Source organism: Gossypium hirsutum, chromosome A10 (assembly GCF_007990345.1).
Source record: "Gossypium hirsutum isolate 1008001.06 chromosome A10, Gossypium_hirsutum_v2.1, whole genome shotgun sequence".
In the NCBI taxonomy this organism is placed as follows: Eukaryota; Viridiplantae; Streptophyta; class Magnoliopsida; order Malvales; family Malvaceae; genus Gossypium; species Gossypium hirsutum.
In genome coordinates, this window is record NC_053433.1 from 4,531,788 (window position 1) to 4,556,400 (window position 24,613).

A 24,613-nucleotide genomic window follows, 5' to 3' on the forward strand; every position below is an offset into this window, starting at 1 on the left:
AAATTAGAAATCAGAGCAAATCATCATAAAGAAGAAGAGAACTTCATAAGATTTGATTCAAACATTTCAATTAGCAACCAAAATTCCAAAATAGAAACCCAAAAATTATAACATACTAAAAACAAACAAAAATCAGAACATGACAATACGATTACTTGAAAACAAGTAAAAATCTATCTTATCCCACTCAATCCCCACCAGCCTTCTGGTAAACATAAGTGAGCCTACACTTACCGCAATAGTGCCTATCAAAATGGTTAGCCATGAAGGTTCCAGCACCACACTCGGCATTGGGACACTCTTTTCTCAGCCTCTGAACCTTACCCGACTCGTCCACCTTGTAAAACTGGAGAACGGCGAGCTTGACCTTCTTCTTCTTGTGCTTGATCTTCTTGGGCTTCGTGTAGGTCTTCTTCTTCCTCTTCTTGGCACCGCCGCGGAGGCGGAGGACGAGGTGAAGAGTGGATTCCTTCTGGATATTGTAGTCGGCTAAGGTGCGGCCGTCTTCAAGCTGCTTCCCGGCGAAGATAAGGCGTTGTTGATCTGGAGGGATGCCTTCCTTGTCTTGGATCTTGGCTTTGACATTGTCGATGGTGTCGGAAGACTCGACCTCAAGGGTTATGGTTTTCCCCGTTAGGGTTTTGACGAAGATCTGCATCTTGACGCCGCAAGGGTTTCAAAAAATGGGAGATTTTTTTGAGTGTTGGGTGTTCATATATGTGAGAAGGAGGTGGAGTTTAGGGTTAACCTTCGAAATTACGTATTTGCCCCTTGATTTTTATTTTATTGAAGGTGAGGACTAAATTGGGTCGTTGATATATAATAAGGAACCCAGTAGGCAAAATGAAAATTGAATCTCCCTTCTTCTGTTCAATGATTAGAAGCTTATATAAAAAAAAATAAGGATAAATTTTAAAATTATATATATATATTTTGATTTAATGTGTAATTATATATATTAATTTTAATTTAGTGTAATTATATACGTAAAATTTTAATTATAGTTCAAAGATATATTTGAAACTTTAATTTTAATTTAATCATACATATTTAAAAATAAATAAATACATTAATTTATTTTTATATTAGACAAATATAATTAATTATGTATGTAATATATAAACATAAAATAATATTATATGAATAATTATGTTAATAATTTATAAAAATTAAATCAAATTAAAATTTTATATATAAAATTACACAAAATTAAAATTCATATATAATTATTTTGTGAACATTGTATTAGAAAAAATAGGGCACCCTTTGTTTTCATAATTACATAATTCCAGCTCGAACGAAGCACAAGATTTAGTTTGTGAATTGTGATAATGTCTACAATTGCTTTAACGAGGATGATTGGCCATTGGTAGCCGTCTTAGCTCAGCCGGTAGAGCGCGTGGCTTTTAACCACGTGGTCGTGGGTTCGATTCCCACAGACGGCGTTGGGTTTTGTAATTTCTGTTTTACATTTTTGTTTACCAAAGAGAAGAGGGAGAATACCGATGACCCACCACTATGTCACTGTATGCCAGTAGCCGTCTTAGCTCAGCCGGTAGAGCGAGCGCGTGGCTTTTAACCACGTGGTCATGGGTTCGATTCCCACAGACGGTGTTGGGTTTTGAAATTTCTGTTTCATGTTTTGTTTTTTACCAAAGAGAAGAGGGAGAATACTGATGATCCACCACTATGTTACCGTATACCAGTAGCCGTCTTAGCTCAGCCGGTAGAGCGCGTGGCTTTTAACCACGTGGTCGTGGGTTCGATTCCCACAGACGGCGTCGTGTTTTGTAATTTCTGTTTTACATTTTTTTTGATAGATTCTGTTTTACATTTTTGTTTACCGGAGAAGAGGGAGAATACCGATGATCCAACTCTATGTTACTATCTATCAGTAGCCGTCTTAGCTCAGCCGGTAGAGCGCGTGGCTTTTAACCACGTGGTCGTGGGTTCGATTCCCACAGACGGCGTCGATTTTTGCAACCTCTATTTTTGCATTTTTGTTTACCGAAGAGAAGATGAAGAATCCGATGATCCACTGTTATGCTACTGTGCATCACCAGTCGGTAGAGCGCGTGGCTTTTAACCACGTGGTCGTGGGTTCGATTCGCACAGATGGCGTTGAGTTTTGTTGTTTCTATTTTACATTTTTGCTTACCGAAGAGAAGAGGGAGAACACCGGTGATCCACCGCTATACTGCTGTGCATCATTAATCCGGCGCCATCTACCCCCAACTTAACTGCTACAAATTTAGGTTATATCTGAATATTACCACTTCATAAAAAGGAAAGTCTTGGTTAAATGCATAAACTAGCAGGGAAGGGAAGGGTGCCACTTTCATCATCATTCATTCATTATTATGACCTGAAAATCTCGTCTACTTTCATCCACCTTAACCAATAATTTCTTTATTAAAGGTTAGATTGAATTTTAATCTAAGAATGTTAGCATCATCGTTGGAATTAGGTCAGGTTATGGTTATATTGGATTTATTCACTCTATCTTTCGTCATTAAAACAAAGATAAATATGTTTAAAAAATTAAACCTAAATCAATTTACAAATATCTGAAAATACTCAAATTCATCTCAAAATCTAATCAATTTAAAAAATATACCATATGAAAGCAAAAAACTAAAATTGAAGAGATAGAAATCTTAATTTAGATTCGAGGAATATTTATAAGATTTATTTTTTAAGGGGGTTAAATTCATTTATGGGTGATTTGTAGGAGAAAATAATTAACATAAATATTAAGCATTAATTAAAAAATGAATAATATTTAGCGAGTTTATTCTATAAGTAAGATTAAAGGGTTAATAAGAATTTGACAATATAATAAAATATTAAAAAAAAAAGACAATACTTATGGAATAAAAGTACACACTCTATTATAATAAATATTAACCCATAAAAAAAGAAAGTATATATAGGTTCATCTGCTTGATTAGTTAACTTGAATTTACATAACTAGCTACATGCATGTATGTATGCATGGTATATATAGGTTCATCTGCTTGATTAGTTAACTTGAATTTACATGACTAGCTCCATGCATGTATGTATGCATGACATCCATAATGTGTTACATCTTAATTCAATAAGTCCAAGTCTACAAGTTTTTCAATGTATTAACTCCTAATTATACCTGCCAAACAAATTATAGAATAATTATTCTAAAAGGATTAAAATATTAAATCTAAATAATTACAGATAAGCACAAGTACAAATTATTTTCTTTGTTTTCAACCAAACACTGATATATTTATTTATTTATATATATAAAAAATTAAATATTTGTGCAATTTGATCCACACAATAGAGACAATCCCAATGGCATTGGGACCCTTCACTTTCAGCTTTTTCAAAGAAAATCATCAAAGTTATCAAAATATCAATTGGATTTTCTAAGTTCAAAATTCTTGTTCTTGGACTATATTCTATTCACCTTTCCTAAATATTGCTTTTCATTTCCAATTTTAATATATTAAAATTTAAAAGAATCTTCATCATGAAGAGTGTCTTAGTGTTTATCAGCTTTTTTTTTGTTAAATAATTTAAATTTAAAAGAAAAAGAAAGGAAAAGAAAAGAAAAGAAAAAGGTTTTAGTTTACCTAATTTTTAAAAATAGGTGAAATGTTGAAATCATTTATATAACACTTTTAATATATGATAATTAATGTCGATTAAATTTTAGATCGATTAGTATTAATATTGTTGTCAATGTAAGAGGGCGTGAGTTTGAGCGTGTTAAAACACATTATCTTCTTATTTAAGATTTGAAAAGAAATTATGGATAACTTCAGTTTTTGTATAAAAAAACAGATATAACAAAAATCTATAATGAGATTAATGCGCTCTCTCTCCTTTTTACCAAAATGTCCTATTTTGATATTCATGGAATTATTAAAAGAATAATACTAAAATTAAATTTTACAAAATTGATATAATTTTTAGTGTTAAAGAAATAAATATTAAAAAAGTTTAATTATAATTATTTATAAATTGTTGGATTATTAATTTTCAAGATAATAATTTAAGGATAAATATTGTAAAATAGAAATTTGACCATTAAGGACAATATGAGACATAATTTAGAAAATAAAGGAAAAATGTAACGTAAACGAATTTAATCCTTGAATTATTTAAAAATATTTTATCTTTTAATTATTTGTGAAACTTTAAAGTTCCCTCCAAACACACTGTTTAAGAATTTAAAAGTCCCAACTTTAAATCTGAAAGGGCAGAAATTTATTTAATGCAAATCAGAAATAATCATTTTTTTTTCGAAAAAAAAACAATTATTTACCCAAAAAACCTTTCAAGTTCCAATTTTTAAACCTTATTAACCCTTTTTCACTTTCCATTTTTACTTCTTGTTTCTAGATATATCAAAAAAGTCCAACAAAAGAGTAATTGTGAAGAGAAACCAAGGGGGAAAAAGCAATAGAAAAGAGCAAGCAAGCTTCAAATCCCAGATCTCTCTTTGTTTTCTCCTTGAAACCCAAATTTTCCCAAATAAGAAAAGCTTCTGAGAAAATGGTGCCCAAATCATTGATCTATGCATTTGTATCTCGTGGAGGAGTTATATTAGCTGAGTATACTGAATACAGTGGGAATTTCAATTCCATAGCTCTTCAATGCCTCCAAAAGCTTCCTTCTTCAAACAACAAGTTCACTTACAACTGTGATGGCCATACCTTCAATTATCTTGTTGACAATGGATACAGTTAAGTTTTTTTTTTTGTACTTTTAATTTTCATGATTTTAAATTGTTGGTTCCTTGATTTCCTTGATTTTAGAAGTTTGGGTTTTTTGGGAAGTGAGTGGAAAATCAAAATGAAATAGAAGAGAATTTTGGAGTTCTTTTTTTATTCCTTTCAGATATAATCTGATCTCTTGAACAGAAATAGGATTTGGGATCTAGAGGGAAAGTTTGGATTTTGGTTTCTCCCATACGATTATTTATGAGAAAATTGCTTAAATTTGTGCTTTATGCTGCCGTTTCTTCATGTTAATAGTTTATCTCTGTGTTTAATCTGCATTATAGTATTTGAAACTACACAAATTGACTGCTTAGTAAATGGAGATTTATGATGAGATCCCTTTTTTTAACTTAAAATTTTGCCTGTATATAGTGTATTGAGTTCGTGTAATATGCAGGTTGTTGAAGGCCATGTGCAAATGTGGTTAGTCTGAAAGATGATTGGAACATATTGTTTCAGTGAATTCTAATTGAACTCCTTGTTGAAAGAACCTTATTACTGTGTTATTATTTGCATTCTCATTGTCAGCTCTTTTGTTTATCTATATATGTTGGTAGATTGGCTGACTCTTGGATGTTGCAGCTTATTGCGTTGTTGCAGATGAGTCAGCTGGAAGGCAAGTGCCGATTGCTTTTTTGGAGCGTATCAAGGATGATTTCGTGTCGAAATATGATAACGGGAAGGCTGCTACAGCTCCTGCCAACAGCCTGAACAAGGAATTTGGGTATCTATCTCTTTAAAATCCTGAAAATACTTAACAGGGGATATCTTTTCGTATTACCAGAGCAAATATAACATGCTATTAAATTGCAGGCCAAAACTGAAAGAACATATGCAATACTGTATGGAGCATCCTGAAGAAATAAGCAAGCTAGCTAAGGTCAAAGCTCAGGTTTCTGAAGTCAAAGGTGTTATGATGGAGAACATCGAAAAGGTAGTATATGTGCTTTGTTCGCTTCAACTTTGTTATGCTCCTGTTGCTATGTCAGCAATTTTTACCTGTCATTTACTATTAGGGTGATATTCCTTTATTTTCTATTGAAGTTCCTTGTTAAATCTTAAAGGGTCTTTGTGAATTTGTCTGGGATTGAATTTTTCAAGTAGTTCTAATTATTTGCCTGGTTTTTCCAAACGTCTATACATATGTCCTATACCTCCATGGAACTATCTGGCTTAGCTTCTTATATATCACATTTTCCGGTAGGTTTAGGGTTGATGTTGCCATCCTGCAATACTTGAGGCAAATTGAATTCTCCAACATTAAACTATGATATGATGTCAGTACCTAACCGTCATATCAGAAACATGCTTTTGGTAGTTGTTACTGAATTTCCTACCTGCAGGTGTTAGATAGAGGGGAAAAGATAGAGCTGCTAGTGGATAAGACTGAGAATCTTCATAATCAGGTCAGTGATTCTCTCTGTCGCCTCTTTCATGCATAGATCTGGGTATACATAAAAATATAGACACGTATTAACTTAAACGACTTTATATTGTTTGTATTGATGTCATGCGAGAGTTGAGTAGCGCCTTAGATGTTAGTTGAGTATGCTAGAGAGCTGCAGAACTTGATTGATAAAACATCATGCAAGGAGACATAGTTTTAACTTGTTTTCACTGTTTCATTGCAGGCTCAAGACTTTCGAAGTACAGGGACAAAAATCCGAAGAAAAATGTGGCTACAAAACATGAAGATCAAGCTGATTGTTCTAGGAATACTTATTGCCTTGATCCTTATCATTGTCCTCTCTGTTTGCCATGGTTTCAACTGTGGCAAAAAATAAATGCTATTCTTAGAAGGCTGTATTAGCTTTCACCGCAGCTTTTGTGATATAATCTTGTAAGGGAAAGTTTAAAATACATACATATATATATAATACTTTATATGTCATAAAAGACTTAACATTTAGCAATCACCAGGTGACTGGTGTAAGTTATTTTTTATTGTGAAGAAAACCCTATAATTTTTTATTTGGTTAAATGAATATGCTGCTGCTTGCAACCATTGAAGCTTCAGTCAGTAGGCAAAGTTTTGTATGATGTTCTATCTTTTAACTCAATCTTGTTGGCCATTGATTGCCTGTTTGAAGATCCCAAAACATGTTGAAATGCTTCTTTTAGTCCCACAAAGTTTTGCACCAATCAACCCAGCTAATGCACAATTCTAAACAAGGAAAACAGATTGCATGTAGTAGAATCATATAAACTTCAATAAATAATTTCTAAACATCATAGTTTAATAAATAATTTTGTTGTAGCCTAGTAGAAGCACAGCCTTTCTTTTTTTCAACATTTTAGTCATTTAAAATCATATGAGTTCCTGGGTTCAACTATTGAGGGGCCAACCAAAAATATTGCCATAGTATATAAACCCAGGCTTTTTCCTACTAAAAAGCTTAGAAATTTCCTGCCAGTGCCAATCAAAAACTTAACTTTCTGGCAAAATCCCAAATGCTCAAAATCTAAAGAAACTGACAACGCTTCTTCCTTCTCTTATACACAAGAATCTGCTTCTCTTCAGACTTAACAGATTTCTCACACACTGCTACTGGTTCTGCCTCTTCTTCATCTTTACTTTGACCAAACACATTATTGCAACTAATAACATTCAAATCCACCCTTGTCCCTCCACCATTATTAACCCTGAACTTAATCCTTGATCTCCCTTTTGGTAATTTACCAACATTGTTACTCCCACATCTTTTCTCTTCAAAACCATCAATTTGACACCCCAAAACCGAGCTGGAATTCTCCCACAATTGTTCCCCATTAACCCTTTTATCACAGTTCTCGTTAGTATCACCTACATCAGGAAACCTTGGTAACCATTCTGGGATATGACCACCTCTTTCTTGAAAACTCCCTGGAACAGCATTCACCTCTTCACTTTCCCTTTCTTTTGCTCTTTCAATGGGCTTGGCAAAAGGTATTTCATTGGTGGAGCTGACAAAATCCGACAAGCTTTCCAACGCACTGGACTTCAACAAACAGTTGTTGTGGTCATAGAGAGTGGATGCACCCATGAAACCCACCTGTAAGGACATGTCGTGGAGGGCATTGGTAAGGTCGAGGATGTTGGATTGGGTACGGCTGGCAGCATTGGAGAATGATGCAGCGGACTTGACCAGGGTTTCCAGGTACTTGGTGGCTACCAAGGTAAGGGTTTCAAGGGCTGAAACACGGCTGCGCCTAAACCCAACTGATTTGCAGATTTGAGACACTGCTACTTTGGTGATCATGAATTGGAAATCCCTTGGATTTGTTGTTGGTTGTTGCAGGTGGATATTTGATTTTCGCTTTGATCTTGATTTTCTCATATTTTGGGTGGGTGGGGTGACTCGATTAATCTTAGAGAGAGGAGGGAAATATGGAATTATCTGTATATTCTTTTTTTCGTTTTAAATTTGCTTTGTAGGGCATGACAGTAATTCTGGCTATAAATATTTATTTATTTAGTTTTTCTTGTGTTCGGTTTTGAACCCAGGTTAACAGCAAATCAATTAGGCCATGCCTATGGAATCCAAGCAATTTTCATAAAAAAAATTTGCCATCAAAATTAGGAATTTAATTTTCAACAATTTAGGTTTCGATATGCATTTATTTTCAGTGAGTTGCGTTTAGTATTTTTTGTCACACGTTATGTATCTAATCTCACCATCACCGTTATTTTTATACTAAGCGTAGGTAAACACACCGCTAATCCAAAGGGGCCCTTAGCTAGAGGCGAATCCAAGGAGGCTGGCCGAGGCCCGACCCTCCTTAAAATGAAAAATTATTATTTTGGCCCTTTAAATTTTAAATTAGTAAAGGTAAAATTCACTTTAGCCCTCCTAAAATTATGAAAATTTAATTTAATTCTTTAAAAATTATAAAGATATAAACTATTAAAAATTAAAATTCCATTTTGACCCCCTTAATAAAATTTTTTGGCTTCGCCTTGCCTTTAGCCTTTTTACTTTTCAGATTTCAAAATTCAACTGTCAACATTGTCAATCTTTTTTTTAGTTAAATTTGTTGTTGTGACATTTTAAAAGTAAAAAAAAAATAAAAATTAGTCATCGATTATAATAATTTTTTTTGTTAAATATAATGATTAATTCTAATGTATGTTATTTATACTTATAATTATAATTATAATTAATAAAAATGTAACCATATTAAAATAATTATTCAAGTAAATTGATTGTATTGGTAGATGTTTTATTTCAAATATGCATTTTTTCCAGCATGGGTTTGGAGATGGATTTAAGTGCTCTCGAGTTTTTACAAGACGAAGGTATATTATGGGATATCGAGGTTTATATTTTGAGATAGTCGTTGATGTTTAAAATAACGAAGGAGTTTGGTAATAAAGAATATGTAATTCATTTTGGAATTTACTTGGTTAAAGCTTAAAATTTTTTATTTTGGGATTTTTAAAAAATATATAATTCAACAATTGTATATATTTTTAAAGATTTTTAATAATTGTTATAGAATTTTTAATTTTTTGGATATATATTTATAAAATTTTTGAAAAAATATTTTTATAAATATTTTGAAGATTATTTTATTTTATTTGTAATTTTTAAGACGGACAACATTGCACATTTACAAAATTATGGGTCAAATATGTTTTACATTAATTTGTTATTCAAACTGTACAATTCAACTCGATTCGAACTCAAAAAACTAAATTACTTATCCGAGTTTATTTGAAAAAACTAAATAACTCAATTCAATTAACTCAATTTTTTTAAAAAAAACTGACATTTTCTAATAAAATCGAATTTTATTCACCCCAAACTAAAACCCCAAATACTATGAACCTATAAGTACCTCAAACTTATAACAATGCAAACTCAAAATAATTAAGCCTAAAATTGACCCTAATTAAAATAATTCAAAATTTTTAAAAAATCTAAAACTTAACCCCACCAACTAACCGTGTGTAACTTCAATCACTACAGTGTGACCCACATTATTAGCCTGCTAGGCTGCTAATTGTTCTTATGATTTTTTTTAAAGCTATCTACAAAGCCTTTCAGGCCCTGTTTCGGAACATGAGCTGGCTTGCATTCTGTCTTTGAATTTGGTTGTCCAAATGGGTTTGGGCTTTAGTTCACCCATTTCTTATGGCTTCATTATTTGCCATTGCTAATTAATTTGTTCTTAAAGTTGTACTACTACACAATAATACTAGGGTGCGCGTTTGATCAAATTGAATTAAATCGAATCAAGTGAAGAAATTTTGTATTAATCGATTTGAGGAGTCCTATTTTATCATCTTAACTTGATTTAAAATATTTGATTTAAATCAAGTGAAATTGTTCGAGTTAAATTAAAAAATTAAACATGTCAAATTAAAATATTGTTGCTAATTTCATGTTAGAGCACATAAATTTTAAACCATATATATTTGAAAACTTTTTTCAAAGCAAAAAAAAAAAAGAAGATACTTTAGTATGATAAACTTTAATAATTAATTAACTTATTTAGGTTCTTAAAATTATTATTCTAGAAAATTTTTAAAATTTTAACTTTCTTTATATATATATATTTAACTTTTTTTAATTTTTTGAAAAAATAATTTTGGAATTTTTATAAAAGCTTGAATTTTGGAAAATTATTTTGAATTTTTTATTGAGAGACCAATTTATTCATTTTCAAAATTGACAGGGACCAAAGGAGTATTTAAACAAATATATTATCTGAATTGTAAAATTCAACTCGAAACTTAAATTACTTATTTGAATTAACTCAAATAACTAGATTTAATTAACTCAAAATTTAAATTTTTTTCCAAACCATTCACAAATTCGTTTCGCTTTACATCATTAATAGTGTGAAAAAGGGCCTATGAGAACACATATTTACAAGTCTTCCAAGTTACAAGATAAGTCAATTTATACACTGCCCCCAACCAGTTTTCTTCATCTTTGAATAAAAAGGAGAAGACTACTTCGGTTTATTTGAATGAAAATAACACAATCAAACATGATAGACAACTTGTTTTTACTAGCATTAACTTTACCGTGGTCAATGAGGATTGAATAATCCACAAACAAAAATGCAAATTTCAATGGTTGCTTATGACTTTTGACTAATAGGGTATCTCCCAACTTGTAAGACCAGACCAAGCAATATAAGAAAGATGAATACGCCCACCCACCAACCCACAACGAAGAAAGGGTTTACCAAATGAAAGTAAATTACGTTTGCATTAACAAGGTATCCACCCACCAACCAAAGGGGGGATTAATGACTTGACCTGGGATTTTTCTTGGATCCACTGCCTTGACCTCAAATCTCTCATTAATTCCCAACCATGTAACAGTGGCCATGGCTGAATCATATTAAAGTCTTATGGGCCACAGATGCTAGCATTTGTCCCCATTATTGCCCTCTTCATTTCTTGCACCATCTCTATTTGGTCACTCATTAACACAAATCTCTCTCTCAAACTTGTCTTCCACTCCATTCCTTTTTTTCTTTTATAATTTTAGGCATCAAAATCCTCTCACAACATTCTTTCCCTATCAAGGGACCCATTCAGGAAAAAAGAAATTGTCATTGAAACCAACAATAAAACCAAAAAAAACCCAAATCAATCTTTGAATAGCTTCCTGCTCCAACTTGCCTTATTCAACACAATTACAAAATCTAAGGAATCTTGGTGTCATTGCTATTAATAATTTTGCCCCTCAAAAAACTTCTTTATAAAAATAGAATAAAGTGATAATGCATGTGCTTTGCCTCTCCGTCCACTTCATTAAATTCTGCAAAAAAATCAACTGCTGCTTCTGCTATTTTTCCTGTCCTACAAAAGCTCAGATATTGGGTCAAACAGCAATCAAATAACTTGGAATATTTATATAAACATCTCTCTGCTTCAAACACTGCATCTCTGCTGCATGTGAGATGAGTTGATTGTCGTATACTTATAAAAGTATTATAGAAGATTTTATATTAATACCATAATTATATTTTATCCTTCTATTAAAAAATAAATAAAGTAATTTTTATAGAGTAAATTAGTTTATTTATTTTTACTATAAAAATTGGTCTTTATATATTTTAGTATGAGATATATATCATAAGTAAATGTTTAATTATTCTATTAATTACAGAAATTTTTAACAGAAAATATATGTTTATTCTTTAATCTAATGTATAAAGATTAATTTACATGTACCTACGTTTATCATATATATTATATTTAGTTTTTTTTTTCTTAACTGCTTTCACATGAAAGAATATACATATATAAATATGTTGGGTGAAGATATTTAATCGTATACGATAATTTTAAATTCATGAAATTCGATTCACCTGCAAGGACGCTGTATCTCCAGTAAACTATTTCACAATTTTAATCGATTTTCTGTATTTAAGATTTCCCAACAATACTAAATTTTATTTCAATTAATTTACACATTAAATTTTAATTTATTTATTTTTATTCGTTTTAGTATATCTCACAAATATTCCAACACAATTATTATTTTTAATTGCTTATAAATGCTCAAATTCTTTGAAAAGTAAAGAAAATTATTATTTTCTTCAATTTTAGTCACTACCCAGATTTTAAAGTAATGGAAAAAAGAACAGATAAATTGATTAATACCCATCAACATTCATTCGCTTCCACTTCGTCTATTCCCGCTCACATGGGTGCTTCCCCCTAAGGCGGAATGCTCCTTACCGATGCATTTTTACATCCCACAGCCTCAGCAAATCGTTTAGCCCTGTTAATTTTCGGCATAAAAGTGCTCGAACAGTGAGCTATATTACGCACTCTTTCAAGGGTGGCTGCTTCTGGGCAAACCTCTTGGTTGTCTCTGCACCCCTACTTCCTTTATCACTAAGCAATCATTTATGGGCCTTAGTTGGTGATTCAGGTTGTTTCCCTCTCAACGATGAAGCTTATCCCCCATCGTCTTACTGGTCGACCTCGCCCCTGTTATTTTATGGTCATATTTAGTATTCAGAGTTTGCCTTGATTTGGTATCGCTCTCGCGGCCCACACCGAAACAATGCTTTACCCCTAGATGTCCTGTCAAATGTTGCGTTTTAATGCATTTCGGGGAGAACCAGTTAGCTCTGGGTTCAAATGGCATTTCACTCCTAACCACAACTCATCCGCTGATTCTTCAACATCAGTCGGTTCGGACTTCCACTTAGTTTCACACAAGCTTCATCTTGGTCATGGATAGATCACCTAGGTTCAAGTCCATAAATAGTGAAAATTGCCCAATGAAGACTCGTTTTCGCTATGGCTCCAGTGGGTTCCCTTAACCAAGCCACTTTGTAATACCCCTAACTTGTATCCAACTCCGGAACAGGGTTATGGAGCATTACTGAACTTACAAATCAAACAATCAAACATTTCATGTTCATTTCTCATTCAAATAAAAAACCATTCATATTCAATCATATAGTCCCTAATACGAGCCCTTGAGGCCCAAATTAAACATTAAAAATGGTTCGGGACTAAACCGAGTACTCAAGAATTTTTAGGTAAACATTGAAATTTTTCAAAGTGTAGGGGACACATGTTCATGTGGCCAAGCTGTGTGTCTCACACGGCCAAAAGACAAGCCCGTATCTCTAGTCGTATGGGCTTTCGAAATAGGGACACACGGTTTTGTCCCAGCTCGTGCCCGTACCCGTGTAACTCATTAACTTGGTTTACACAGCCAGACCGCACGCCCATGTGCCAGGCCTTGTACCCTTCGAAACGGCCTCACTCACCCATGTGCCAGACTGTGTGCTAGGCTGTGTGAAAAGTGGAGGGTATACTGACTTGTGCCACACAGCCAAGCCACACGTCTGTGTGCTAGGCCATGTGAAGCTACTGATTTGCTTCCTATAGAAATTATAGGGGACACATGGCTGAGACACGCGCCTGTGTCTCTGCCCGTGTAGACAAAATTGGCCGTTTTCCAAGTCATATTTCTCACCCAAAATTGGTACCAACCTAAACACAAGAACTTGCACATAACCATTACATAAATAGGCATTCAAGGCCAAGCAATATCAAGCTTACCACATGTTATAACATCACATACAACCATGTTACTTATAGACACCTCAATAGGCCATTTATAACATTCAAATATGTCTCCAAAATCTACCTAGATGATTATACACATATATGCATCTTTGTGCCTAATATTTAGCATGCATGTCACTCATCAATCTCAATTATTTGGTACCCAAAATACCAATTCATAAACAAGGCATTCCTATGGTAACCATTGCACCATATACAATAAGGCTATTTACATATTTACATAACAAAAAGTATGTCCACAATACAAGCCAATTGAAATGGCTAAAACACAACAAAATATATAGGCTACCATTAGCCAAAATGACCTATACATGCCATTTAACCAAAATATAAAGTCAAAAGTACCAAAATAGCGTTTGATAATGTGATGAGATCTCCGACAACTTCCAATCTGAATGAGCTTCCGAAACACTATAAAACACAAAAAAATAAATAGAGTAAGCAATTAAGCTTAGTAAGTTCTATAACACAGAATTTAACTTACCATTTAACCACAATTTAGGTAAACAACTCAAAGCATAACACAATTCAATTTGGCCAAAGCCTAACACATGATCACTAACTAAGTTAGTTATGTAATTCATATAAAAACTGAGAATTATGTATAAGCTCAGCAATTATTTAAATTCCATATACATGTAACATTTATACCATGTATCTGTATATCTTATATATATAAACCATTTCCATATAATTCACGTAAATACCTGTACTAGTTTGTATCAAACTCATATAAACTCGTAACAAAATTGCACCTGTTGAACCACTTAGAATATCATTAGCGGGTAGTACACACAAGGTGTAGTGAACTGTAATTCGTCAATTATTGTACATGTATGCTCATATGAGTTATAAACGGTAAGCTCTTCTGAGCTGAATAACGGTAAGCTCATACGAGTTGAGTATCAATAAGTTCCTCTAAACTGAATAGTGGTAAGCTTATACGAGTGGAGTATCGGTAAGCTGATAAGAGCTGGAATTCGTCATTTGTATCCTACGAATTCTTAATGTGCAAACGGGGCTCAGTATTTTTTGTACGTCGTCGGTTTTGCGCTTGATAATTATACCTAGTAATTACACAATCCACATGCATATATTTCAATTTAAAGCATATAAATGCATAATTTAATTACACGAACTTAGCTCAAACTCGTGCAGAGAAAAACGATCGTTTAATCCAAAACTTTGTCATTTCCCCGATCTAAATCTGTACGTTGCTTTTCTTGATTTATAAATCAAATTTAACTAATTTAAACCCCTATCTATTCTATTCAATTCAATCCAAAAATTATGTTTTAAAAAATTACTATTTTGCCCCTATACTTTTGATTTCTTTACAATTTAGTCCCTAGGCTCATAAAATGAAATTCATGCAATTTCCCTCGTAACCAAGCCTAGTTGAATTTAATATATACTTATAGCAACCCATACATTTCATAATTTCACACATTTACCACACAATTTACATATTTCTCAATTTAACCCCTAATTGACAATTTCATTAAAAATCACTTAACAAAAGTTATTTAATTCTCAACAAAGATTCATTTTCTTCCACTAAACTTCACAAACAACTGAAATGCTCTCATGTTAAAACCCTAGAATTTCAATCATTTTGCAAATTAGTCCCCTAATTAGTTAGGTTAAGCTACAACGATCCCAAAAATATAAAAATAAACAAAAACGAGACAAGATATCACTTACATGCAAGGGATTTGCTTAGGCAAAAATTTCAAGCATCCATGGCTATTCTTTGCTGTAAAAATCGGTTGGAGAAGAGAATGAAAGATGATAACTTTAATTTTTTTGATTATTTTATCTTTAATTACCTTTTTACCAAATTACCCTTACCTAAATTTAAAAATTTCACAATTACCAAGCCATGCACATCCACTAACTCATTTAATGGTCTAATTACCGTATAAGGACCTCCACTTTAAATTTCTATAGCTATTTAATACCTTTAGCTAATAGAACACAAATTTCGCACTTTACACGATTTAATCCTTTTTCAAAAATTGAACACATAAACGATAAAATTTCTTAACGAAATTTTGATACAATAATGCTATTATATTGTAGATCATAAAATAAGATAAAAATAAATTTTTTGACCTCAGATATGTGGTCCCGAAACCACTGTTTCGATTTCACTAAAAATAGGTTGTTACACACTGCCTATGAGTCGTCGGCTCATTCTTCAACAGGCATGCGGTCAGAGCCCTGGGCTCTTCCTACTGCTTGGGAGCATAGGGTTTCATGTTCTATTTCACTCCCCGACAAGAATTCTTTTCACCCTTCCCTCATAGTACTACTTCGCTATCGGTCACCCAAGAGTATTTAGCCTTGCAAGGTGGCCCTTGCTGATTCACACGGGATTCCATGTGCCCCATGCTACTTGGGTTAGAGCATAAGCTAATGATGTTTTCGGCTACCAGACTATCGCCATCAAGGGTTTAGCACTTCATCGTTTTGCTTAGCAGTACAATGCTTTTATTGCTCTCCCACAACCCCGTTTTCACAGTTTAGGCAGCTCCCATTTCGCTCGCCGCTACTACAAGAATCACTTTTGCTTTCTTTCCTTCGACTACTAAGATGTTTCAGTTTGCCAGGTCGTTTCTTGTCTAACCATAGATTTAGCGAGCAGTTCGAAAGGTTGACCTATTCGGGAATCTCAGGATCTATGCTTATTTTCAACTCCTCGAAGCATTTCGTCTCTTACTATGCCCTTCCTCATCTCTAGGTGCCTAAATATCCATCGTAAGCCTTTCCTCGTTTGAACCTGGCTCTTAACCTTACTTTACTTAATTTAAGGCTATGCCATCCTAAGGTGTTGCTAAATGAAATGGAAGGATCTTATTAACGTCCATAAATGATAAATTATAGATCGAACTAACTGTCGAATCAGAAAAATTGGGTACTATCATATAACTTTGTTTCGGCTAAGTTCACGAGTTAGAGATAAGCGGACTCGAACCACTGACATCCGCCACAAGGTAAATCACCGCCTTTCAAGCCTCCGACTGATTCTACCATAAAGGCTAATGATAGACAATAACTCCCCGACCTCCCCCCCAAAAAAAAAACACAACTTACAACTTTCATCGTACTTTGCTATCCAAAGAACAGCTCTTCTCAAAATCTCAAAAGGTGCTAAGTCAAGAATATATATAGAAATAACACAAAAGTATTGTTTTTTTAAGTGTCTCAAAAGTTTTACGTATTATCTTAATGTTATGAATTGAAAAATATGACTTAGAGGCATAAAACAATTCCCTTAAAACCTTAAAGATATAAGAGCAAATCTTAGAGAACCAACTACACAAGATTGTAAGAACATCATATATATAAACCTTTAACTTTACATATTTTTTAGCAATGTGGGATTTTTCAATTTTGCAAACTATCAACAACAATAACTTAAAACGCGTCGTTAAATTTTCTTTTAAAATTGAATATAAAAACTTAAATATGTATCGATTTTTCAACAATATATTAAAAAAAAGACAATATATTTTCATTATCAATATAAATATAAAACATATTAAATTGAGAATGAATTTGTTAGATGTGTGGACATATACTTGTGTTGGTTTATTTTGTAAACATTATTGTCTGAATATTGTCGTGTTATACAGGTAACATCGCAACGAGGTTTTCGTTTCACCAAACACGGCTTTGTTTTTCTTGTCTGAATATTGTCATAAAATATCAATTTCAAGTACAGTAATCGACTTATCTCGTGATTTAGATAAGCTACCTAACTTGTATTTAATTTTATTTTAACTTGTATGTTTCGATTGATTGTTGTCTAAACTTGTAAGAAATGGAAGCCCCATTATTTATAAAATATCATTAAAAATTAAAAAGTAAAAGTAAAGGGCATCTGTAGATGATTAAACCCATTATTGCAATTTCAGAATTAGGATTAAAAATTTTTTTAGTTGACGGACTTTTTCAGACAACTATTTTATAATACCATAAGCTTATGGTGGATGATGATGATAATGTGGGGCTTTTAATGACCTAATTTTCCAAATCACCATGCTTTATGCTCTGTAATAAAATGTGGTAAATAAAAGCAAATATTAATCTACCAATTTATAATTCATTTGGTTTAATTTTAATTTCAGTCCCTTTAGTATGCGGAAATCTAAGATTTAATATTTCTATTTTAATTTGACATAAATTGGTTCCTCTATCTCCATCGTGACAGGTGTAGCTAAGGAGGACGAAGCTGATGTGGTGGGTGTTGTGAGGCAAGAAAGGAGTGGCCTGTTTATTATTTTTTGAGCCATTTGTTGTAGTTGGGACTGAAATAGCAAAGGAATTCTAAAACCTAGTCGTTGTGGAATTTTTTAATAGGTATTGATCGTTGTATTATCTTAGGAAATAGAAAGAAAAAGAAAAAGAGAAAATTAAAAGCAAAAATAAAAATAAAAATTCATGTGGAGATTTTTGGGAATCATTTGGGAGATTTGAATGATGAAGAGATTTATTACATTGAGGAGAAGTTATTTTCCAAGTTACACGACATACGGATCTTTAGATCAGGCCGGGGTTAGAGAAGTTCAAAAATTTGAAGACATTTTCATGACTTTTGAAAAGCTTTTTAAGAAATCTAATTTGAACAATTGAAAGAGTGAATGGAGAGCTACACTTCGGTGCAATTTTCTGGCCGTAAAGGATGTCAATCACCGGCAAAGGCAACAACTTTGGTTGATAGTGGAAGAAAAGAAAAGGAGATTAATTACTCAGCCGGAGAAAAGTCGAAAGAGGAAATAAACCTTTAGACTTTGAGAGTTGAATTTTTTCTAACATAGTGCCATGTAGCAACCTATTATTGGGTAACGTGTCAAATTATGCCAGTAATTAACACCCTGATTGATAGACATAAATTAAAGTTGAAGGACAATGTTAGACATTTTGAAAGTAGAAGTACCACATTAAAAGATTTGGTAAAGTTCAAGGGTAATTTCTACCATTATCCCAACATTATTTATTGAAATTTTACACAGCCTCGACTATGCAACTGAATAACATTTTAACGACAACAATCAATGGTGTTATCAATTTGGATCTGCTAATAACATTATAAAATTTAAAAAAAAATTATATCAAATTAAAGTAGAATTAAATCCAAAAGTTTAGCATAATAGAGGGATTAAAGCCAGAATTGCACCACAATTTTTTGTTTAAAGCCAAAGAAAGGTACACGTCCTATTTTGTTGGGATGGTGATGGCATGACATAATTCTTCAATATTTTCATGTTTTATGTCAACTATGGAATGAACAAAAGGGGGAATAAATTTAAAGACTTTCAAAGCTGCTATCACCAGTAAAGATAGAATTGTTTTTTTTTTCTAAATTGAGTTATATTTTTCTTTGCGAGTTAAAATATAATTTCATGAGTAAAATTATTATAGAGACGTTTTAGATTGTATATTGCCCCTCTACTAAAAAAATGGATAAATTAATCTTTGTACATAAAATTAAAAAGCACATTGATTCTTTTGTGAAAAATTCTATCCATTTCGACTGTTAAAAATGGGTGTTTGTACATCAGCATGAGATAAACGTCTCACGTCACATCAGCATAAGATAAACGTCTCACGTCATATGTTACTATTCGATTATTTTGTCAATCACGCCAGTTTTTAATAGAACAATTGGATAAATTAATAGAAAGGACCAATTTGTTCTTTGATAAAACGACAAGGACCAATTTGCCCTTTTTTGAGTTGAGGGGGCAAAATGCAATTTGACTCCTAGTATAGGGGTCTCCATGGTACTTTTACCTAACTTCATTTTATTAGCTTATAATTTTATAATTTTTAAAGGGTTAAATTAAATTTTATCATTTTAATGGCCAAAGTGTAATTTTACCATTACCAACTTATAATTTTATAAAACCTAAAAGGCTGGACGTGTAATTTTCTATTTTAGTGGATCCATGCCCCTGGCAGCTGTGATTGAATTTTTGTTTCCAATACAAGCAAATAATTACATTACGATAAAGAAATAGTTTTATAAACATAAAAATCAAACCTTGAATTTCTTGTCAAGTCGATTTGAAGCCTATATAAATTTTGTCTAGTGACACCAACGTGCTATAATTGAAATTGACTGGTACTTGTTCAAAAAGATAAATTATAGTTAATTGAGTCTTAATTCGATTAGTATTGACATTATTATTAGTGTAAAAAAGCGTGAATTCGAGTGTGTTGAAGTGCATTATTCTCCTATTTAAAGGTTGGGGAGAGGCTATGAGTAATTCTAGACATTGTATAAAAAAAATATAATAAGAATCTATCATAAAATTAATGTTAAAAAAATAAATTAAAATTTCTGAAATGATGTATAATATTATTGCATGCATGAAAGCTCATTTGGGTCAACTTTAGATAATTTTTCTTTACGATTCAAAATTTAATTTTGTTAAATTCTAGACCATCAAATTCAATAGCCTGTCTCAACAAGGACGGCTAATTTTAATAGTACATACATATCCTGATCATGGTGCCCAAAAAACAAGTGAATTACGTGTACATATTGCTTCCAAAAGATATTCATTTGGTCACCTTCAAGAAAGAACATTCAAAACTGCCGACCTTTGCATCATTAGCTTCTTAACAACTTATTCTAATAAAACTAAATTTTAATCACATCAATAATTATAAATACGGACAGAATGGTTAACTCACTATGCAAACATGATTTATATGCAAGTATTTTGGAGCCCCTATATTAGGAGTCGAATTGTATTTTACCTACTGTAATAAAAATATAGGTAAATTAGTTTTTTTACGTCAGGTCAAAGAGTAAATTGGTCATTTTGTGAAAATTTCTTCCATTTCCATTGTTAAATATAAGTAAGGTATGCCACGTATTATTGTTTAGTTATTTTGTTAGCTATGTTAATTTTTTAAAACACAAATGGATGAAATATTTTTTAATGAAAATGACCAATTTAATTTACTATTTGATTTAACGTACAATGACTAATTTACCCATTATTTTAATAGAGAGAGCAAAATACAATCTTATCTTTTAATATAGGGGCTTTCATGATATTTTTACCATAATTTACACAAATAAAACTCAATTTTAAGGTGACAAAGTTTCTCAAACCTCAATTTTACCAATAAACCAAAATCTAGTTCGTGGGACTACTTATTAGTTGTTTTTAAAAAAAATATGGGATTAATTAAGTAAATTACGAGTCAATCATGTGTAACTAGGGTAGGATAGTAAGATTAATAATATAAATAGACGTGTTGGGCGGATCCTATGTGTGCAAAAGCAACTGCATTTAAATATATAGATATATTGTGTATCTTAGAGAGCTTATAATTAGTCAAAGAAAATGGCCTCCCCTTTAATTTAGGTAATAATTGTGATTAAAATGAAAACCGACTACATATATTCATTACATGTACCTATAATTTTTTATTATAATTGAAAGGGTTTTCATCACCCTATTAAAAAATTTATATGTTATTATTATATATTTTTTATACAATATTTATTCATAATCTCTCCTTCACCCATAAATAGAAGGACAATTCGTTTCAACGCACTTAAACCGATGTCCTTCTACATTAATAACAATACTCATGTTAATCAAGCTAAAACTCGATCCACATACATATTTCTTTTACATATATTGAATTACAAGTAAAGCCAAAATAAGTAACTGCCTTTAACCCAACTTTATATATATATTTTTTATTTTTTTGGATTAAGACAAAGACATATTTAGACTATATTATTATTATCAATCCACATCATTAAAAGATTGGTCCAAAATGGTGTTAACGTTAATTTTGGTGAAGAACGTGGCTAATGACAACACACTCAAATAAAAGAAGAACAAACTTTCAGCAGGCTTAAAATGAAAAATATTCTATCAAGAAAATGACTTGATATCCCATCACCATCGTTAGGGTTACGGCAAAGTTTCAAAGTTGTTTGTCCCTTTTTCATGGTCGGAAATCAACACATTAAGATCAACTCCAATGTACATAAATACATATATGTGTCTATATATAAATGGACAAATTTTATTGAAAAGATGGGACGGTACATAATGCATATAACGTGTAGTTCGTATTTAGAAATTTAAATAATTTAGATTCGACTCGAAGTATGGGTTTAAGAATCCAGATAAGTTACTACAGATCTGGTTGAATAATAAATACCTAAAGTTTGGCAGTTTCTTAGAAGGGAGAATCTGAAAAGGACTACTGAAAGGAAATGTTAAAAAAGATGAAAAAGTAGTGGACCGCCTGCAAAATTAATGGATTTTTTTTATTATAATAAATGACTTTAAAGGAAATGCAACAATGGGGTTCAATTGGTTCCTTTTAATTTTTAACCCCCTTTAATTATTATTTATTCAAATTAAACCATATAGAAGCAATATTCATTTGTCAGAAAATTGCAGCAACATCCAATGAACTTTGTCCCCACGTATTGGTTTCCGTTGTTTCTTGGAAACCAAAACTTTAAATATCTATCTCCTCACATTAATTTTATCAAAAGGTGGGTGTGTGACAGACCAAAATAATTAAAATAAAACATGCCAAAATCAATAACATCAGTAGGTGGTGCGTATCTCTTTGGGGTTCTTACTGACCAAATTTCATTAATTTAGGGTCAGTTTTTGAACTAATCAACAAAGTTAAAAGTGAAACCAAGGGGCCACCGGTTGGAACTTATTTAGGGTAAATTCAGCATTATCAAATCACTTTGGGTTTACTTTAGGGTAAATTATAAAAATAATTATTTTTATTTGGCTCAGATTATATTTTAATTATATATTTATATTTAAAATGTTAAGTTTTAGCCACTTATATTATCATTTTGTTACGAAGTGGTCATTCTACTATGAAATTTCGTTACCTCCTTAACGACATTCCTACATAGTAGTCTAAATTAAATTTATTTAATTAAAAATCTATTTTTATCCCAACAATTGGACATCCAAGTTGACATTTAAAACCTATTTAGATTGCCACGTAGGATTGCTGTTAGGGAGGTAACGGAGTTTAACAGTAGAGTTACCACTTTATAACAAAACAATAATATAAGTAAATAAAACGTAATATTTCAAACATAAATGATTAAAATATAATTTAAGACAAATAAAAGTGACAATTTTTTATAATTTACCCTTAAAGAATATGATTACTTGAAAAAAAATTTCTTTCAATTATGTGAATAATCACAGGTCAATTGCACATATCCAAAAATTATGGGTTTTTTTGGAGGACCCATTTTTAGTTCATTTTCCATCTTACTAAAAAAGCATAAACACTTTACCAATGAATTTTCTTTTTCTTCCAATTCACTATCATTTAGTCACCCACTTTAAAAGGCTCTTCCCACACACTTGTGCTAAAGGGATGATCTGTTTCCATTTTCATGTCTCAAAGATTACATTTGAATTAGAAAATTTGGAGCATAAAGACCTAAAGAGAGTAATAATAATTAAAAAAAAACCCAATATAATTCAACCAAAATGGGTGGATGAGATGAGAGAGTAGACCTTCATTATTCTTCTTATTATTTTCTTCCATAAAAAACTGATGGCTCCACACACATATCTTGAGAGCTTTTTGAATCATATGATGATTCATGGGATATCCCAGTGGTTGACATATAATGCATATAAAACCTACCTTCCAAGATATAATACAATGAAGAATAAAGAGGGCAGCCTAGCTTAGCTATTGTGGCTTTTGTTGCTGTAAACCCCACATGCGTGTACTTTTAAAGCTGAAAAAAAAACCTTTGGGTTTTCTAGGAATCCCCCTTGAAACTTCTGGGTTCATACCATATATTATATAATCTATACTCTTTTTCAAAATAAAACAATTTAATTGATTTATAATCCAATTTAATCATAACACCATAAAAAGAATTTCATTAAGTTAGGTGACATTTTAAAATACGTGACTAATGGAAATTATGTAGACAAAAAGAAGTATCAACTTTCATTATGCTTAAAATGAGATGATGTTGAAAAACCTTACAACCCTAGACTTTTAACATTTTTATTTGTTTATATGACTTTTCACATGTGTAACATTAGTTTCGTGATCGATCTTTTTTAATGTCATATATCCTACTCTAATAAAATTCCTTTAACAATAAATGATTAAATTTGAATTGTATGAAGAGTACCATAATTAAGAACATAATTGTAACCGCGTCATATAGATATATAATGTTGGAAAAAGTATTATGGAAGCCTTTCTACTAGGAACTTCTGTTAAAAATTTGTCTATATATACTAACCTAAGATGCAAGTAGCACGCCATATTTAACTGTTTGATTATTTTATTAACTATACCGATTTTTAACAATAAAAATATGTAGAATTTTTATCAGACCCTTACACTTCTTTAGAAATAATCAAGCGTAAAATAAGCATTTGATGGGACCAATCATGAATATAGCCCATCATTTCATCTTTCATTCTACATTTGTGTTATTTTATTTTTGGTGTATATCTCTTCTTTGGTGGGTGGTTAATTTTTTTATGTCATCTTTTAGAGGAGAGGGTTAAAAGTGAAAAATCCCAAACCAGACATGATGGAAGCAAATGCAATAATACAACAAACGACCAAAAAAGAAAAAAACAAATAATGAAAGATGAGAAAGAGGGACGGTGGTAGTGGGATGTGGGGAACCCATCAAGCTTTATCTATCTCTATATATCTATCTTTGTTGGCGGTGGGTGACAATTAAGTCCCAATATTTTCTTTTTGATGCATCAATTTTTAC

At 31.8% G+C, this 24,613-nt stretch overlaps 3 protein-coding genes and 4 non-coding genes across 7 annotated transcripts; 5 read left to right on the forward strand and 2 right to left on the reverse strand.

Moving 5' to 3' along the window:
* Positions 1-26: 26 nt before the first annotated feature.
* LOC107937524 (ubiquitin-40S ribosomal protein S27a) lies at positions 27-658 on the reverse strand. The gene has a single exon (XM_016870426.2). The coding sequence runs from the start codon at positions 656-658 to the stop codon at positions 188-190; it is 471 nt and encodes a 156-aa protein (XP_016725915.2). The 3' UTR covers positions 27-187.
* Positions 659-1,372: 714 nt separating this feature from the next.
* On the forward strand, positions 1,373-1,445 carry TRNAK-UUU (transfer RNA lysine (anticodon UUU)). Its single transcript has one exon. It is a non-coding gene; the product is annotated as a tRNA-Lys (tRNA).
* A 92-nt stretch (positions 1,446-1,537) lies between these two features.
* TRNAK-UUU (transfer RNA lysine (anticodon UUU)) lies at positions 1,538-1,614 on the forward strand. Its single transcript has one exon. It is a non-coding gene; the product is annotated as a tRNA-Lys (tRNA).
* Positions 1,615-1,708: 94 nt separating this feature from the next.
* Positions 1,709-1,781, forward strand: TRNAK-UUU (transfer RNA lysine (anticodon UUU)). Its single transcript has one exon. It is a non-coding gene; the product is annotated as a tRNA-Lys (tRNA).
* A 116-nt stretch (positions 1,782-1,897) lies between these two features.
* On the forward strand, positions 1,898-1,970 carry TRNAK-UUU (transfer RNA lysine (anticodon UUU)). Its single transcript has one exon. It is a non-coding gene; the product is annotated as a tRNA-Lys (tRNA).
* Positions 1,971-4,250: 2,280 nt separating this feature from the next.
* LOC107937525 (vesicle-associated membrane protein 721) lies at positions 4,251-6,771 on the forward strand. The gene is made up of 5 exons (XM_016870427.2): positions 4,251-4,729; positions 5,349-5,490; positions 5,580-5,700; positions 6,110-6,172; positions 6,398-6,771. Exons 1-5 carry the CDS (start codon positions 4,540-4,542, stop codon positions 6,548-6,550), a joined length of 669 nt encoding a protein of 222 aa, XP_016725916.1. The 5' UTR covers positions 4,251-4,539; the 3' UTR covers positions 6,551-6,771.
* A 457-nt stretch (positions 6,772-7,228) lies between these two features.
* LOC107937506 (transcription initiation factor TFIID subunit 8) lies at positions 7,229-8,083 on the reverse strand. Its single transcript, XM_016870395.1, has one exon. The coding sequence runs from the start codon at positions 8,081-8,083 to the stop codon at positions 7,229-7,231; it is 855 nt and encodes a 284-aa protein (XP_016725884.1).
* Positions 8,084-24,613: the final 16,530 nt, after the last annotated feature.

Bases quoted from the DNA above. Each gene is read 5' to 3' on its own strand.
- LOC107937524 (XM_016870426.2), bottom strand. From the start codon at position 658: ATGCAGATCTTCGTCAAAACCCTAACGGGGAAAACCATAACCCTTGAG.
- LOC107937525 (XM_016870427.2), top strand. From the start codon at position 4,540: ATGGTGCCCAAATCATTGATCTATGCATTTGTATCTCGTGGAGGAGTT. The intron at 5,491-5,579 runs GTATCTATCTCT...ATTAAATTGCAG, and splicing joins AGCCTGAACAAGGAATTTGG to GCCAAAACTGAAAGAACATA. The intron at 6,173-6,397 runs GTCAGTGATTCT...GTTTCATTGCAG, and splicing joins CTGAGAATCTTCATAATCAG to GCTCAAGACTTTCGAAGTAC.
- LOC107937506 (XM_016870395.1), bottom strand. From the start codon at position 8,083: ATGAGAAAATCAAGATCAAAGCGAAAATCAAATATCCACCTGCAACAA.